This window comes from Lampris incognitus, chromosome 18, assembly GCF_029633865.1.
Source record: "Lampris incognitus isolate fLamInc1 chromosome 18, fLamInc1.hap2, whole genome shotgun sequence".
NCBI classification, from domain to species: Eukaryota; Metazoa; Chordata; class Actinopteri; order Lampriformes; family Lampridae; genus Lampris; species Lampris incognitus.
The window spans coordinates 36,979,467-36,996,966 of NC_079228.1; the positions used below are offsets into that span (position 1 = coordinate 36,979,467).

Below are 17,500 nucleotides of genomic sequence, written 5' to 3' on the forward strand. Positions count from 1 at the left end.
TACATATACCTACATACACATATATATACCTACATTTTTCTACATATACATCTACATATACCTACATATGCCTTCATATACCTACATATACATCTACATATACCTACATATATATCTACATATACCTACATATACATCTACATATGCCTACATATACCTACATATATACCTACATATATATATCTACATATGCCTACATATGCTTACATATACCTACATACATATATACATATATACCTACATTTTTCTACATATACATCTACATATACCTACATATGCCTTCATATACCTACATATATACATATACCTACATATACATCTACATATACCTACATATATACATATACCTACATATACATCTACATACATACATATATATATATATATATATATATATATATACACACACACACATATATATATATACATACACACACATATATATATATATACATATATATACATATACATATGCCTACATATATACCTACATATACCTACAGTCTCAGTCATTACCCAGGCTGATATACTGTACGTGCCGTGGCAAAAACTCAAATGAACTTGAAATTACAGCTCATGAAATTCAATTTCATGTAGTCCTCCACAGGTTTTCAGACCTCCTGAACCCCAGACACCGCTCAAACAACCGTTGCAGCTATCTCAGGTCCGAAGGCTCACTGTAGACACTTCATTAGCCGTAAGGCTCTCCCGGATTTGCTCATGACCATTCCAGAGAGCATGTGGCTCTTTCTGGGTGTAGAAAACACATATTTCCACACCGTACGCTTTCCAGCAGGGAGGGCAAGACTACTGATATGCACACCCAAAGGCAGAGTAGTCATGTGTAACATAATGCAACCGTGTTTTAACAGTTTTCCAGCCCCTGAGGGGGACTAAGCACTCAAGACACCAGATACCATAGCGGGAACTTTCACTACAGGCAAGAGAAACACCAAATACTGCAGTTACATGTTTTTTTTTTCCCTTTATTTTTCTTTGAGGACAGCAGTATGTTGTCAAGTTGTGGCACGTCGGCTGTACAAACCAGTCCTGACACACCAGGCAGCGAGCTGCCAGAAACCACATCCCGATGCCGTCCGCCAGCAGCTCGTTTGGAAGCCGTGACAAGACCCCCCCCCACCCCGTGTTTGCGTACCATCACCCTGCTGAAGTGCCCATCGGCAAGACCCTGAGTTAAAATCAGCGTGGATGTTCTGCGGCTGACCCTGACCTTTGACCTATGCATGGGAAGGGGCTAAAGGAAAAAAACAACTCCCCTTGGAAAAAAAAATCCCCATTCGTCCATCCGTTTGCTTCTTTGCTCAAACTAAGTTTCCAGCGAGGGAAATGAAATCCCACAACATAGCATGGGGGACTTTATGGACGACGGTACAGAAGCTAGCATGCAGCAATGCATTGTGGCACATGTAGGCGCTGTGGGAAAGACTGTGAGCAGGACACCGATTTCTCTGTCAACATAGCACACAGCGAGGACTCGGTGACCCTGTTTACACTCGGTTTTAAAATGCGTTTTGGGTGATCGGATCACAAGTGGACAGCGAGACGCATCGCCGTTTACACCTGGGTCTATCACGCGTCTCCAAATGTGTCCTGCTGACCACTTGTGACCAGATCTAGTTACCCAGAAGAAGAAGAGGGTTTCCTGTTACGTCCTTTAAGCATATGTTTGATTAAAAGAACTTTTTATTATCTTAAACAAAACATGCAGGAGAGTCCCAGCAGCAGGAAATGACATAGCCTATCAGCTGGCTGAATTATGGATCAACAAATGAGCTTGTTGATGTTCGCTATCGTTTTCAAGTTAGCTTGTTATTAGGACCGTCGGCTAACTATATAACTAAACTATGGTGTGGTGGCCCAGTGGTTGGTGCTGTTGCCTCACAGCAGGAGGGTCCTGGGTTCAAACCCCGGGGTTGTCCGGCGTTGGGGGTCATCCCAGGTCGTCCTCTGTGTGGAGTTTGCGTGTTCTCCTCGTGTCTGTGGTGGGTTTTCTCCGGGTGCTCCGGTTTCCCCACCATCAAAGAAACATGCATGTTAGGGTTAATACTGCTGTCTGTGCCCCTGACCGAGGCATGGCAAGACGAACTGGAGCTGGTCCCCGGGCACTGCACGGTGGCTGCCCACTGCTCCTAGCTACACAGCTGGGAGGGGTTAAATGCAGAGAAAGAATTGCCCCACCAGGATTAATAAAAGTTTTAAAAGGTAGGGAAAAAAAAGAAGTTCGCCCTCAAAAGTTGTACTCTGAAACACACAGGGAGCGGTGCTGGGCACCCTGACTTTTTAAACCGCTCTATCTCCTAACACCTCCATTTCCTATTCTCCTCATTTCACCGTGACCCTGACTTGAGCTCGGCTAAGACAGGTGGCTCCCTGGGAGTCTGGCGGTTCTTCTGCTGACCTGCACTATAATTGAGGTGAAGGAACAGCAGGTACCATCAGACCTTAAGAAAGAAAACAGATTGGTAATTCTAAACAGAAAAGATTTTCAGCACTTCTGAACGTATTTATCAGATCCTTAAGTTGAATTAAATAAGTGAGCGAGAGAGAGGGAAAGGTAGGTTTGAGGTGAAAGAGAGGGAGAGGGAGAGGTAAGTTTGAGGAGAGAGAGAGCGAGGGAGAGAGCAGGAGAGGTAGGTTTGAGGTGAGGGGGAGGGAGAGGTAGGTTTGAAGTGAGGAGAGCGAGAGGGGAGCGGTACGTTTGAGGTGAGAGGGAGAGGTAGGTTCGAGGTGAGAGAGAGGGAGATGTAAGTTTAAGGTGTGAGAGAGAGAGGTTTGAGGTGAGAGAGAGAGGGTGAGGGAGAGGTAGGTTTGAGGTGAGGGGGGAGGGAGAGGTGGGTTTGAGGTGAGAGAGGGAAGGAGAGAGAGAGAGAGAGACTCTGTGTCCAATAACACCGCTCGCTACTCCTTCTCGGTGCTTCCACATACAGGTGACCAGAGGAGAGAGAGAGAGAAAAGGGGACAGGTAAAAAGAGAGGAACAGAGAGGAGAGAGAGAGGAGGAGGAGGAGCAGATGGATAGAAAGATTGGCAGGTACACAGACAGAGAAACAGGCAGCGAGAGACAAAGAGAGAGGACCGACAGAGAGATATTCAGGGTGTTGAGGCAGAAACAGGCAGGGTGAAGAAGTCATGACCTTCTCTTTGTAAAACGGGACTCCACTGACACTGGTCCGAGACCTGTGTGTGTGTCTGTGTGTGTCTGTGTGGTGTGTTTGTGTACTAACCTGTTGTCTGTCCCTATCCTCTGCAGTACCGCTGACTCCCGTGAGGAACCTGCGTTTCTCCGAGGTGGACCACAGCTCTGCCCGGCTCACGTGGGACTCCGTCTCCAGAAAGGTCAACGGGGTACCGCATCATGTACGTCAAGACCAACGGCGTACAGACCAATGAGGTGAGGGGATCCCCACGAACCAACCAGTGAGGGCAAAGCTGATCTGGGACAAGGTTCGGATAAATCCAGTCCGTTCGGGAAGCGGGGACCACAGTGAACCCCACCAGTCAGCCTGGTGGACCTTTTGGGTCTGGGTCCTGCAGAGCGTGCCTGGACCCACTGTGTTTTTCTGCTGTAACAAAACCCGCTGGAGAAAGGCCAGCGTGGAAAAGTGGTTTTTAGTGAGTACGGTGCCGGTATAAGTCCTGGGTCCCCCTGTCTCTGCAGGTGGACGTTGGCCGTGTGACCTCCTGGCACCTCAGGAACCTGACCTCGCTGACAGAGTACACGGTGGCCATCTTTGCCGTGTATGACGAGGGACAGGCCGAGCCGCTGACCGACAGCTTTACTACAAGTAGGATGTGCTTAAATACTCAAACACGACATACTCGCTTGGGTGGAGACACCCCTTCACCCCGAAGTCCGCTGTTGGAGTGCTATAAAAGTCAAAGGATCCACGCCTGTTTAAGTGTAATTTTGTTGAGTTGAATCCAAACCTCATCCCAGACAGCATCCGGATGTGGGCCACTTCAGGCAGGGATGCGGCACTGGTGGTCTTCTTCTGGCCCTGACAAACTGGATGTGGGCCTGAAGTGGCCCACATGTATAACAGCAAATATGGCCCAGATATGCCAAATCACATGTGGGCCTCTTCTGGCAAAGATGCGTTGCTCTGGGCAACATGTGATCTGGATGTGACCCTGAAGTGACCCCGTGTGGTAAATGGTGAATATGGCCCAAATACCACAACACAAATATGGGCCACCTTTGGCAAATATATGTGGCACATGCGGCATTGCTGTGGCTTGGTTCTGGCCCAGATCTGGCAAACAGGAGCGGACCGCCCAAGTGCCATCATTCCACGCAGTACGTGGGCCGGATGAAGTGTCGGGTGTGGGACGGGTCTGGGCCACAGCAATTTTGCTATCTGGGATTCTTACTGTCGGTCTGTTTCTGACCCGACAATCCACAGCAGCACCCCCCCCACACACATATATACGTATATATATCCTAAATGCACTCCTGTTCTACACCTAACCTACACAGACACACACACTCATGCTATGTAAAAATGAAGTACATGGGGCGTCCGGGTGGCGTGGCGGTCTATTCCGTTGCCTACCAACACGGGGATCGCCAGTTCGAATCCCCGTGTTAATTCCGGCTTGGTCGGGCGTCCCTACAGACACAATTGGCCGTGTGTGCGGGTGGGAAGCCGGATGTGGGTGTGTGTCCTGGTCGCTGCACTAGTCGGTTCGGGGGGGAGGGGGGAATAGCGTGGTTGGGTGTTCTGCTAAAAATGTTGGAGATGTTGTTCTGAAACAAACTGCTTTATTTAATTTGATTGAATTGGTTGAATTTTAAAACCGAGGGTGCAGATACACTAATCTGAACTGTGTGTGTGTGTGTGTGTGTGTAGAGACTGTTCCAGAACCTCTGGATCTGAAGAGCAGTGACGTTTCCACGGAGAGTTTCCAGGTGTCATGGCAACAGGCGGCTTCTGACGTGGTTCTGTACCGACTCACTTGGACCCCCACCCAGGGGGGAGACACCAAGGAGGTGGGGGAGTGTGTGTGTGTGTGTGTGTGTGTGTGTGTGTGTGTGTGTGTGCTTCTCTCTGTCTTTCCATCCATCTGTTAACTCTTCATCAAGGTGGGTGTCTGAGTAGCATGGCGGTCTATTCCGTTGCCTACTAACACGGGTGTCGCCGGTTCGAATCCCCGTGTTCCCCCGGCTTGGTCGGGAGTCCCTACAGACACAATTGGCCGTGTCTGCTGGTAGGAAGCCGGATGTGAGTATGTGTCCTGGTTGCTGCACTAGCGCCTCCTCTGGTCGGTTGGGGGCGCCTGTTCGGGGGGGGGGGGAACTGGAAGGAACAGCGTGATCCTCCCACGCGCTACGTCCCCCTGGCGAAACTCCTCACTGTCAGGTGAAAAGAAGCGGAGTGGGGTAATTGGCTGGGTACCCAATTGTACCCGGCCAATTACCCCACTCTTCCGAGCCGTCCCGGTCTCTGCTCCACCCCCTCTGCTGATCCGGGGAGGGCTGCAGACTACCACATGCCTCCTCCCATACATGTGGAGTCACCAGCTGCTTCTTTTCACCTGACAGTGAGGAGTTTCACCAGGGAGGCTTCCCCCCGAACGACCAGAGGAGGCGCTAGTGCAGCGACCAGGACACATACCCACATCCGGCTTCCCACCCGCAGACACGGCCAATTGTGTCTGTAGGGGCGCCCGACCAAGCGGAGGCAACACGGGGATTCGAACCGGCGATCCCCGTGTTGGTAGGCAACGTAGATAAAAGAGCAGTCCCGGGGTCGTGTGGTGTTTGGGACGCGGGAGCTGCCATTAAGAAGAGATCTCCTCCTCTTCAGTCATTCTCCCACGCTGGCTCGCCACAATATACGTATATTATCACGTACCTCCGTCTCCACCCTCTCTACATTACTCTTTGTCTTTCTGTTTCCTCCACCTTTTATCGTCTCCCTCTGTATGTTCCCCCTCCCTCATTCTGTTTCACACAGAAACAGTCCCGTCTTTCTTGTGTTTTGTCACTCTCGGCACAATATCCTGACCGTTTATCTTTTCTGTCCGTCCACCTGTTCTCTCCATTCGTCTGCCTGTCTGTCTCCGTTCTCGTCCCGCCGTCTCTCCGAGCGTACTCCCTCTCCTCCTCCGCGTTCGTTTGTCTCCCCGTTGTGGACGGGAAGTTCAGTTGTCCGCGGACGTCTCTCACCCGGCTCTCTCTCTCTCTCTCTCCTCCTCTGCAGGCTCTGCTGAACAAGAACGTGAACAGCTACCTGCTCACGGGACTCGTGCCTTCCACCCAGTATGAGGTCACCCTGGCGGCTGTCTACGGCGACGAAGCCGAGAGCAAAGCGGTGGCCCACATCCAGTCCACCGGTACGTAACGTCCCTACGAAGGCCGGCGTCAGGAAGCGGATTGGTGTGATGTGGGCGCAGCGCTAACGCCTGTGGTGTGTGGGGGGCTAGCTAGCACGACCACGACCACGACCACGACGGTCGTTATGGCTGGTTTGGATTTTCAAAGTTTAATAACTTTGTGGATGCTCCTAAGATTGCATATATTTGCATTGAAAACCGGCGGTCATTTTGACCGCCCATGGTCGTTTTAGGTAGGAGGGAAGTCCCGGTGGTTCTGGTGCCGCAGATCTCTCTTATTCTCGCCCGTTGCTCACCTTGAACGCCCGTTGGTGGAAACCCTCTCGGTCGTGCAGCGTTGTTGGTAAGAACGGCGTTAACTCCATTACGTCTGTCAGAGGGTCGGTATAAAGGCGAGTGGGAAGCGGCTCATACCGACACCTCCAATCACTGACACCGTCCGTGGTCGGGACCGCCGTCGGTGATGGGTTTGGTTTCATTTCAGGGCCGCCATGCGTGTTAGTGTGCAGCAGTGTGGTTTATCTCTTCTTCTACTGTAACTATAAAGCACTGCTGTATTCCTACCTTGCGGCACGGTGGTGCAGTGGTTAGCGCGGTCGCCTCACAGCAGGAAGGTCCTGGGTTCGAGCCCCGGGGTAGTCTAACCTTGGGGGGGGTCATCCCGGGTCGTCCTGTGTGTGGAGTTTGCATGTTCTCCCCGTGTCTGCGTGGGTTTCCTCCGGGTGCTCCGGTTTCCTCCCACAGTCCAAAGACCTGTAGGTCAGGTGGATCGGCCATACTAAACTGCCCCTAGGTGTTTTAAGGAGTTACTGGCTGATACCGATAACCTGACCGCTGTACTGTGCATCCCCCGCTACATCTTCCCGCTGATGTGCGGGAAGATCGCGGCACCACCCACCTCGATACACTGTCAGTCTGTCGATCACTCATCACCCCGCTGATTCGCATAGTCATTTAATCATCTACTCATTCAATCAGTCGGTAAGTGAGTTGTGGTATTTTTCTACGCCCCATTGACTCCATTGAATGAACAGTGAAACAGTTAGATGAACTCTGCCGGGCAGAATTCGTCAACATCCAGCATGTTCTACACCATGAGGCATCGCTCGTACGGCTCCAAAGTTTCACTGGCTGCGTAGTCTGCTGAGATAATTTGATCGCTCAAATAACGTCTGTTTTTCTTTCAGTTGCAAGAACCACCACCGTTGCCATGACGACCACCACCAGCGCAGGTATGTGTTGGATTTCCATAGCTGGAAGGATGCATTTCTGGGCTGCATATCTCAGATGGACTGCCCTAATCGACACGGGCGGCACGGTGGTTGGCGCTGTCGCCTCACAGCAAGAAGGTCCGGGGTTCGAACCCCCGGGGTTGTTCAACCTTGGGGGTCATCCCAGGTCGTCCTCTGTGTGGAGTTTGCGTGTTCTCCCCGTGTCTGCGGTGGGGTTTTCCTCCGGCTGCTCCGGTTTCCTCCCACCATCAAAAAGACGTGCATGTTAGGGTTAATACTGCTGTCTGTGCCCCTGAGCAAGGCATGGTAAGACAAACTGGACTTGATCCCCGGGCGCTGCACGGCGGCTGCCCACTGCCCCTAGCGACACAGGTAGGATGGGTTAAATGCAGAGAAGAACATCCCCACGGGGATCAATCAAGTAGTAACAGTAATCATCCAACAGCTCCTGCACATGCAGCCGGCTTTTGGCCGAATGTGCAGGACCACCTGATGCATCCTGCACAGCCCAAATCTCCCAGAGTCCTTTGCGCATCTTTCAACGGGTTTTTTTTTTCATTTTTGTTACAGACGACAAATGCAATCTCAGTTTCATAAGTAGCGACCTAAATATTTGCTTTGACGGAGTTCACTTTTATAGTCTGATCAGCTTGCTGTAGAAACTAAACAGGAAACCAGGCGGTTTGTGCGACTCCAGCTTGTCGTTTATTCTTCGCCTACTGACCATGGTCGGAAGTGTTGCTGTTTGGCAATAATTTTCCTCCATTTAACATTTATTTTCTGCAAGCCTCTCCAAGTCGTTTCAGCGGCGTTACTGTTTTTGTAAACCTTCCAAGGTGCTCCATAACCCCTGTATCGTGGTACGTATCGTATCGCCAGATTCTCGCCGATACACAGCCCCATAACATATTTATTATAACTTAGGTGACCGTGTCGTCCGCCTGCACAAAGCGTCCTATACAAGCTCTGCTGTCTGTTCAAGGTGATATTCAGAAAGCCCCGTCCTTCCTCCAAACATTAATATTATCAACAGATAAACGGCTGGGAGATTTGTCTTCACGTCATCTGTCTGTCTCTTCAGGGTGTTTTGGTGCTCGGCCCGTCGGTCTCATCAGAATGTAAGCAGGAAAATTCACAGACTTGCGCCTCCTTCATAGCCTGTCTCTGCTGCAGCGGCTGCAGTCCAGCCTCATGTGGTCTATGGAGGAGGTTGCTACATAGACCACATCCTTCCAGTAGGACACATCCTTCCAGTTAGGACACGTCCTTCCAGTCAGGAAGCATCCGTCCACTTAGGACATATCGTTCCAGTTACATAGGACACATTCTTCCAGTTACATAGGACACATCTTTCCAGGTAGGACACATCCTTTCAGTCAGTACACATCCTTCCAGTTGGGACGCATCCTTCCAGTTAGGACACATCCTTCCAGTCAGGACACATCCTTCCAGTTACATAGGACACATTCTTCCAGTCTGGACACATCCTTCCAGTCAGGGTACATCCTTCCACTTAGGACACATCCTTGTAGTCAGGACACATCCTTCCAGTTACATAGGACACAGCCTTCTAGTCAGGACACATCCTTCCAGTCCAGACACATCCTTTCAGTCAGGACACATCCTTCCAGTTACATAGGACACATCCTTCCAGTCTGGACACATCCTTCCAGTCAGGGCACATCCTTCCACTTATGACACATCCTTCCATTTAGGACACATCCTTCTAGTCAGGACACATTCTTCCAGTCAGGACACATCCTTCCAGTCAGGGCACATCCTTTTAGTCAGGACACATCCTTCCAGTCAGGGTGTATCCTTCCAGTCAGGACACATCCTTCCAGTCAGGGTGTATCCTTCCAGTCTGGACACATCCTTCCAGTCAGGGCACATCCTTCCAGTCAGGGCACATCCTTCCAGTTAGGACACATCCTTCCAGTCCGGACACATCCTTCCAGTAAGGAAGGACACAGCCCACATGTGTCTGACCAGTTAGCATCTTAAGTCACCCTGAGAGCTGTCTGACCAGACTCTGGCTCACGGTTCAGTTGGCACATGACAGCTGTTTTAACACCCGGTGACCGGGTGACGGGTTCCAACATGATGGGATGATTACACTCGTTCAGCTGCCTGGCAGAAGTCAAGGCCTCCACGGTCCAAACAAACCCTCAGTCTCTGAGAGGGTGTTGGTTCCATGGCCCTGTCTGCCTTCTGATGAAGAACTGGTAGAATATCGTCGTTCTGATTGATTCATCAGTGACTTTGTTAGTAATTGGCAGCAGTGCCTTGAACTGTGCCAAAAAACTGTTTTCGGAAATGAGCGGCCTTGTGGTTGGCAACGGTCTCAAAATGACAGATGTGCCTTAAAAGATCTATCAGGCCTTAAAGCAATTAAAACTGGAACGTTCAAACCGTCCGAAGGCGGACTTGATGATGAGGAGCAGTCTGTGCTTCAGCCATGGCCCCTATGAGCCATGAGATACAAACATTTCTCCCTTCAACATTAAAACCGTTTTGTGTTTCGTTCCGGCCGTGTTGGGTCACTTCTTCCCTCCCACCAGCCCCTCGCTACGGCGTGAGGAACCTCCAGATTAACGATGAGACGACCTTCAGCCTGCAGGTGTCCTGGCAGATGGCCGACACCAGGAATGTCAAACACTACCGGCTGGCCTACGTCACCGCCAGGGGAGACCGCGCAGAAGAGGCGGTAAGACACACACACCACACACACACACACACACACACACACACACACACACACACACACACACACACACACACACATATACACTCTGTTCACAAACACACACACACACACACACACACACACACACACACACACACACACACACATATACACTCGGTTCACAAACACACACACACACACACACATACACACACACACACACACACATACACTCTGTTCACAAACACACACACACACACACATATACACTCTGTTCACAAACACACACACACACACACACACACACACATACACTCTGTTCACAAACACACACACACACACACACACACACACACACACATATACACTCGGTTCACAAACACACACACACACACACACACACACACACACACACATACACACACACACACACACATACACTCTGTTCACAAACACACACACACACACATATACACTCTGTTCACAAACACACACACACACACACACATATACACTCTGTTCACACACACACACACACACACATATACACTCTGTTCACAAACACACACACACACACACACGCACACACACACACACACACATATACACTCTGTTAACAAACACACACACACACACACACACACACACACACACACATATACACTCTGTTCACACACACACACACACACACACACACACACACACACACAAAGAGAGACAGTGTGTGTGTGTGTGTGTGTGTGTGTGTGTGTGTGTGTGTGTGTGTGTGTGTGTGTGTGTGTGTGTGTGTGTCCGTGCCTGCTGTTGGCTCTACCCTGCTGAATACCACTGGGCATTTTCATGCAGACAATAGTGGTTTGCCAGCTGCTAAATGAAAGGCTTATCAAAGTGGGAGCAGCTGTGGGCTGTGACTCGCTTTACACTCAGCAGCTACCACTTAGATGTCTATCTGGATATTGGTAGGTGGGGGGGTGGGGGGACTGGCAAGCATCCATTCCGTTTTGCTGAGGGTAAATTTCATTCTGTATTCAGGGTGGAGTGGGTGGAGAAGAGTGTCAGGAGTGATTTGTGACAGAAGGGTACCAGCGAGAGTTAAAGGGAAGGTTTACAAGATGGTAGTGAGACCAGCTATGTTATATGGTTTGAAGACAGTGGCAGTGATGAGAAGACAGGAGGCGGAGCTGGAGGTGGCAGAGATGAAGATGATAAGATTTCCGTTGGGAGTGATGAAGAAGGACAGGATTAGGAAGGAGTATATTAGAGGGACAGCTCAGGTTGGACGGTTTGGAGACAAAGCAAGAGAGGCAAGATGGAGACGGTTTGGACGTGTGTGGAGGAGAGATGCTGGGTATACTGGGAGAAGGATGCTGAATATGGAGCTGCCAGGGAAGAGGAGAAGAGGAAGGCCAAAGAGGAGGTTTATGGATGTGGTGAGGGAGGACATGCAGGTGGTTGGTGTGACAGAGGAAGATGCAGAAGACAGGAAGAGATGGAAACGGATGATCCGCTGTGGCGGGTGTGGGACGGGTCCGGCCCACAGCAATTGTGCTATCTGGGTGGGTGGGGGGGGGGTATGAATAAATAAGAACTTTAGAGGTTTTTCTGTAGAAATGCATAAAATATGTGGAGAACAAACATCAGCAGCTTTCCTCATTTGGATCTACACAAATGTTCTGCTGCACACTTTCAGATACTAGAAAGTATCAGAAGTGACCTGCTGGTTGCTTCATAGTGTGTGTGTGTGTCTGTGTGTGTGTGTGTGTGTGTGTGTGTGTGTGTGTGTGTGTGTGTGTGTGTGTGTGTGTGTGTGTGTGTGTGTGTGTGTTGCAGAGGACGGTGCCGTCGGCTCAGAGCAGCCTGCTGCTGCAGCCTCTGCTGTCCGACACCGAGTACAAAGTCACCGTCACACCCGTGTACCAGCACACAGATGGACCCAGCGCCACACGGGTGGGACGCACACGTAAGGACCACCTCCCACCTGCCCCCCACCTGCCCCCCACCTGCCTCCCACCTGCCTTCCACCTCCCTTCCACCTGCCTCTCACCTCCCTTCCACCTGCCTCTCACCTGCCTATCACCTGCCTCTCACCTGCCTCCCACCTGCCTCCCACCTGCCTCCCACCTGCCTCCCACCTGCCCCCCACCTGCCTTCCACCTGCCTTCCACCTGCCTCCCACCTGCCTCTCACCTGCCTCCCACCTCTCTTCCACCTGCCTCTCACCTGCCTATCACCTCCCTTCCACCTGCCTATCACCTGCCTTCCACCTGCCTTCCACCTGCCTTCCACCTGCCTCCCACCTGCCTCTCACCTGCCTATCACCTCCCTTCCACCTGCCTCTCACCTGCCTATCACCTGCCTCTCACCTGCCTCCCACCTGCCTCCCACCTGTCTTCCACCTGCCTTCCACCTGCCCCCCACCTGTCTTCCGCCTGTCTTCCACCTGCCCCCCACCTGTCTTCCACCTGCCTCCTACCTGTCTTCCACCTGCCTTCCGTCTGTCTTCCACCTGCCCTCCACCTGTTTTCCACCTGCCCCCCACCTGTCTTCCACCTGCCCCCCACCTGTCTTCCCCCTGCCTTCCGCCTGTCTTCCACCTGCCTCCCACCTGCCTTCCACCTACCCCCCGCCTGCCCCCCGCCTGCCTCCCACCTGTCTTCCACCTGCCTCTCACCTGTCTTCCACCTGCCCCCCACCTGTCTTCCACCTGCCCCCCACCTGTCTTCCACCTGCCTCCTACCTGTCTTCCACCTGCCTTCCGCCTGTCTTCCACCTGCCCCCCACCTGTCTTCCACCTGCCCCCCACCTGTCTTCCCCCTGCCTTCCGCCTGTCTTCCACCTGCCTCCCACCTGCCTTCCACCTGCCCCCCCACCTGCCCCCCACCTGTCTTCCGCCTGCCTTCTGCCTGCCTCCCGCCTGTCTTCCACCTGCCTCCCACCTGTTTTCCACCTGCCCCCCGCCTGCCTCCCGCCTGTCTTCCACCTGCCTCCCACCTGTTTTCCACCTGCCCCCCGCCTGCCTCCCGCCTGTCTTCCACCTGCCTCCCACCTGTTTTCCACCTGCCCCCCGCCTGCCTCCCGCCTGTCTTCCGCCTGCCTCCCGCCTGCCTTCTTCCTGCCTCCCGCCTGTCTTCCACCTGCCTCCCGCCTGCCTTCTGCCTGCCCCCCACCTGCCCCCCACCTGCCTCCCGCCTGCCTTCTGCCTGCCTCCCGCCTGTCTTCCACCTGCCTCCCACCTGCCCCCCGCCTGCCTCCCACCTGCCTCCACCTGCCTTCCACCTGCCTCCCGCCTGTCTTCCACCTGCCTCCCGCCTGCCTTCCACCTGCCTCCACCTGCCTCCCCCCTGCCTGCTGGGAATCCCTCATCCCACTCACTTCGTCATCCTTCCTTTAAAGTTGTTCATTTCTTTGTCATTCTGCGAACCATTTTATTCACTCGCTCACTCAAACCCTCACCTCCTCATCCTTTCACTCGTTCATCTGTCCTCTTATCCGTACACGGGTTCAGCAGCTCTCCCAGAAACCTCCTCCGCCCGTTCTTCTTCTACGCTTCTTTAATGAAAACAGTCAGGAGCTGCATGGGGGTTTTATTTGTTCTTCTTCCAAACTTTAAATGATTAAATAGAAAATTCAGAAGAAAACCGAGTCAGGGCCGTTTCGTAGACGTTCACGGGATGTAATCACACACAACACAAGAGGAGATGAGAGGAGGTGTGGCACCCTCCGTCAGGATAGGGTGGGACTTACACCCCTGCAGAGAAGTCGTGTCAACTTCACCCCCACATCCCCTCTGCATCCACTCTCTCACTTCAGCAGCACACTTACTCCGAGTGTCAACAATGAAATAAAAAGGAAAGAAATGCTCACCCTCCTTCATCCTCCATCTTTGATTTGGAATACGTCCACGTTAATCCAGAGAAATCTTAAAATGCCATTTTCGTGGTAAAAGTAGAACGTTTTTAAAGTCCACATTAGCGTTTTCCCAACGTCTGCTGTCCACATTGAAACACTATTGAATAGCGCGGGGGTCTCTTCTGTTGGACCTGCACACACAGCCTGAGCCGGCAGTTTCAGCTGAGGTCACGTGACAACCATACATTTTCTAAAAGGCCATTTTCAGTTGGAACCAGCGGCTTGCTGCAGATGGAAGGATGTTGTGTTGGACCTACGAGCCACGCTGCAGCCATGCTGCCATGCATACTGCTGCCATGCATACTGCTGCCATGCTGCCATACATACTGCTGCCATGCTGCCATACATACTGCTGCCATGCATACTGCTGCCATGCTGCCATACATACTGCTGCCATGCTGCCATACATACTGCTGCCATGCATACTGCTGCCATGCTGCCATACATACTGCTGCCATGCTGCCATACATACTGCTGCCATGCATACTGCTGCCATGCTGCCATACATACTGCTGCCATACATACTGCTGCCATGCATACTGCTGCCATGCATACTGCTGCCATGCTGCCATACATACTGCTGCCATGCTGCCATACATACTGCTGCCATGCATACTGCTGCCATGCTGCCATACATACTGCTGCCATACATACTGCTGCCATGCATACTGCTGCCATGCATACTGCTGCCATGCTGCCATACATACTGCTGCCATGCTGCCATACATACTGCTGCCATGCATACTGCTGCCATGCTGCCATACATACTGCTGCCATACATACTGCTGCCATGCATACTGCTGCCATGCATACTGCTGCCATGCTGCCATGCATACTGCTGCCATGCTGCCATACATACTGCTGCCATGCATACTGCCTGCAGCCATGCTGCCATGCATACTGCCTGCTGCCATGCATACTGCTGCCATGCATACTGCTGCCATGCATACTGCTGACATGCATACTGCTGACATGCATACTGCTGCCATGCTGCCATACATACTGCTGCCATGCTGCCATACATACTGCTGCCATGCATACTGCTGCCATGCCGCCATACATACTGCTGCCATGCATACTGCTGCCATGCATACTGCCTGCAGCCATGCTGCCATGCATACTGCTGCCATGCATACTGCTGCCATGCATACTGCTGCCATGCTGCCTGCAGCCATGCTGCAGCCATGCTGCTGCAGGACACTGCCAGGAATCAACTGAGCGGTAAGGTCACTGCCGTGTGCCAGTGGGCCAAACTATCCATCCATCCATTATCCAAACCACTTATCCTGCTCTCAGGGTCGCAGGGATGCCGGAGCTTATCCCAGCAGTTATCGGGTGGCAGGCAGGGAGACACCCTGGACAGGCCGCCAGACCGACACACAGGGCCGACACACACACACACACACACAAACACATTCACCCCTAGGAACAATTTAGTACGGCCGATTCACCTGACCTACATGTCTTTGGACGGTGGGAGGAAACCGGAGCACCCGGAGGAAACCCACGCAGACACGGGGAGAACATGCAAACTCCACACAGAGGACGACCCGGGACGACCCCCAAGGTTGGACTACCCCAGGGTTCGAACCCAGGACCTTCTTGCTGTGAGGCGACCGTGCTAACCACTGCACCACTGTGCCGCCCGGCCAAACTACTGATCACCTTTTAAATCCTGTGATTCCCCTATAGCGCCCCCTGCTGGAAGAAAACCCCACCACACTCCCCATGATACTGAGGGAAGAGGGTAAGGGAGTAATGAAAGAGAGCCGGGGGGGGGGGGCACAATTGAGAATAAAAACGAGAGGAAGGGAGAGGGAAGGTGGTCTTAATCAGCAGCTCCCAGATGTGTGTGTATGTCTGCTACTGTGAATGTATTTGTATGTTTGTTAGTGTGTGTGTGTGTGTGTGTGTGTGTGTGTGTGTGTGTGTGTGTGTGTGTGTGTGTGTGTGTGTGTGTGTGAGCGGCTGCTTCCGGGCTGTTCTCAGTTCCCGGTGCAGCACAACACCTCAGTTATTCGCCCTCCTGCTGACGTTGTCTCTGCAGCACTGATACCTGTGGTAGGGGTGGGGGGGGTGGATGTGGGGTTGTTGGATGGAGGAGATGTTTACCAAACAAACAAACAAACAAAAACTATCATCCCATTTTCACAGGCCCTTGTGTCAGGGTCCCAGGCTGGGCCAGTGGTTTGCAGTGAGCTGTATTTTTGATTAAGATGATTTTTCTCAATTCACAAAAGAGGTAAACATATTAGCATGGTGGTCTAGCCTGTTGCCTACCAACACGGGGGTCGCCGGTTTGAATCCCCGTGTTACCTCCGGCTTCGTCGGGCGTCCCTACAGACACAATTGGCCGTGTCCGCGGGTGGGAAGCCAGATGAGTATGTGTCCTGGTTGCTGAACTAGCGCCTCCTCTGATTGGTCAGGGCGACTGTTCGGGGGGGTGGATAGCGTGATCCTCTCACGCGCTACGTCCCCCTGGTGAAACTCCACACTGTCAGGTGAAAAGAAGCGGCTGGCGACTCCACATGTATGGGAGGAGGCATGTGGTAGTCTGCAGCCCTCCCCGGATCAGCAGAGGGGGTGGAGCAGAGACCGGGACGGCTCGGAAGAGTGGGGTAATTGGCCAGGTACAATTGGGAAGAAAGTGGGAGGGGGGGGCATATTATGGTAAAATGTGTTTTAAACACATCTGATCTTCCTGGCAATGACCCGACAATGTAAACTAAACGTCGGCTATGATGGCATGTAAACATCGTCACCTTTTCCCCGGGGTGTTGTTTAAACGGGTGGGTCCGGGTTTATCTGTCTGTCATTACTGTACATTGATCTCATGCCATTATGTTTTTACACCCCGCAGTCAGAAATAATATCACCTTCCCTCCCCTGAACTCTCGTTAAACTGCCGTAAAAGCTTCTGCAGGTGTTGCCAGTTGTGTTAAAATGCCAGCGATGCGCTGGAGCTCTTCTGCGGAAGCCCAGCTTGTCTGTCAGTATCGCACATTTCAGTCCAAGTCACCACTGCCTTTACTGTTGTGTGTTCGGTGTCCGCTTCAGTCACATCTAACAGAAGGATACGGCACAGATGCCTCCCCCCCCCCTTTTTTTTTCCCTTTGGGTTTTTTACCCCTTTTTCTCTCCAGTCATACCCGGCCAATTACCCTGCTATTCTGAGCCATCCGGGTCTCTGCTCCACCCCCTCTTCCGATCCGGGGAGGGCTGCAGACTACCACATGCCTCCTCTGATACATGTGGAGTCGCCAGCCGCTTCTTTTCACCTGACGGTGATGAGTTTCACTAGGGGGACGTAGCGCGTG

General features: G+C 52.2%; 1 protein-coding gene across 1 annotated transcript in view; it reads left to right on the forward strand.

Moving 5' to 3' along the window:
• The window catches only part of LOC130128443 (collagen alpha-1(XIV) chain), a 192,702-nt gene that overhangs the window by 83,810 nt on the left and 91,392 nt on the right, over nt 1-17,500 (forward strand). The window contains 8 exon segments of the mRNA XM_056298052.1: nt 3,271-3,362; nt 3,364-3,411; nt 3,679-3,805; nt 4,871-5,010; nt 6,224-6,356; nt 7,544-7,588; nt 10,150-10,295; nt 12,105-12,234. Coding sequence (XP_056154027.1) covers nt 3,271-3,362; nt 3,364-3,411; nt 3,679-3,805; nt 4,871-5,010; nt 6,224-6,356; nt 7,544-7,588; nt 10,150-10,295; nt 12,105-12,234 — 861 coding nt within the window.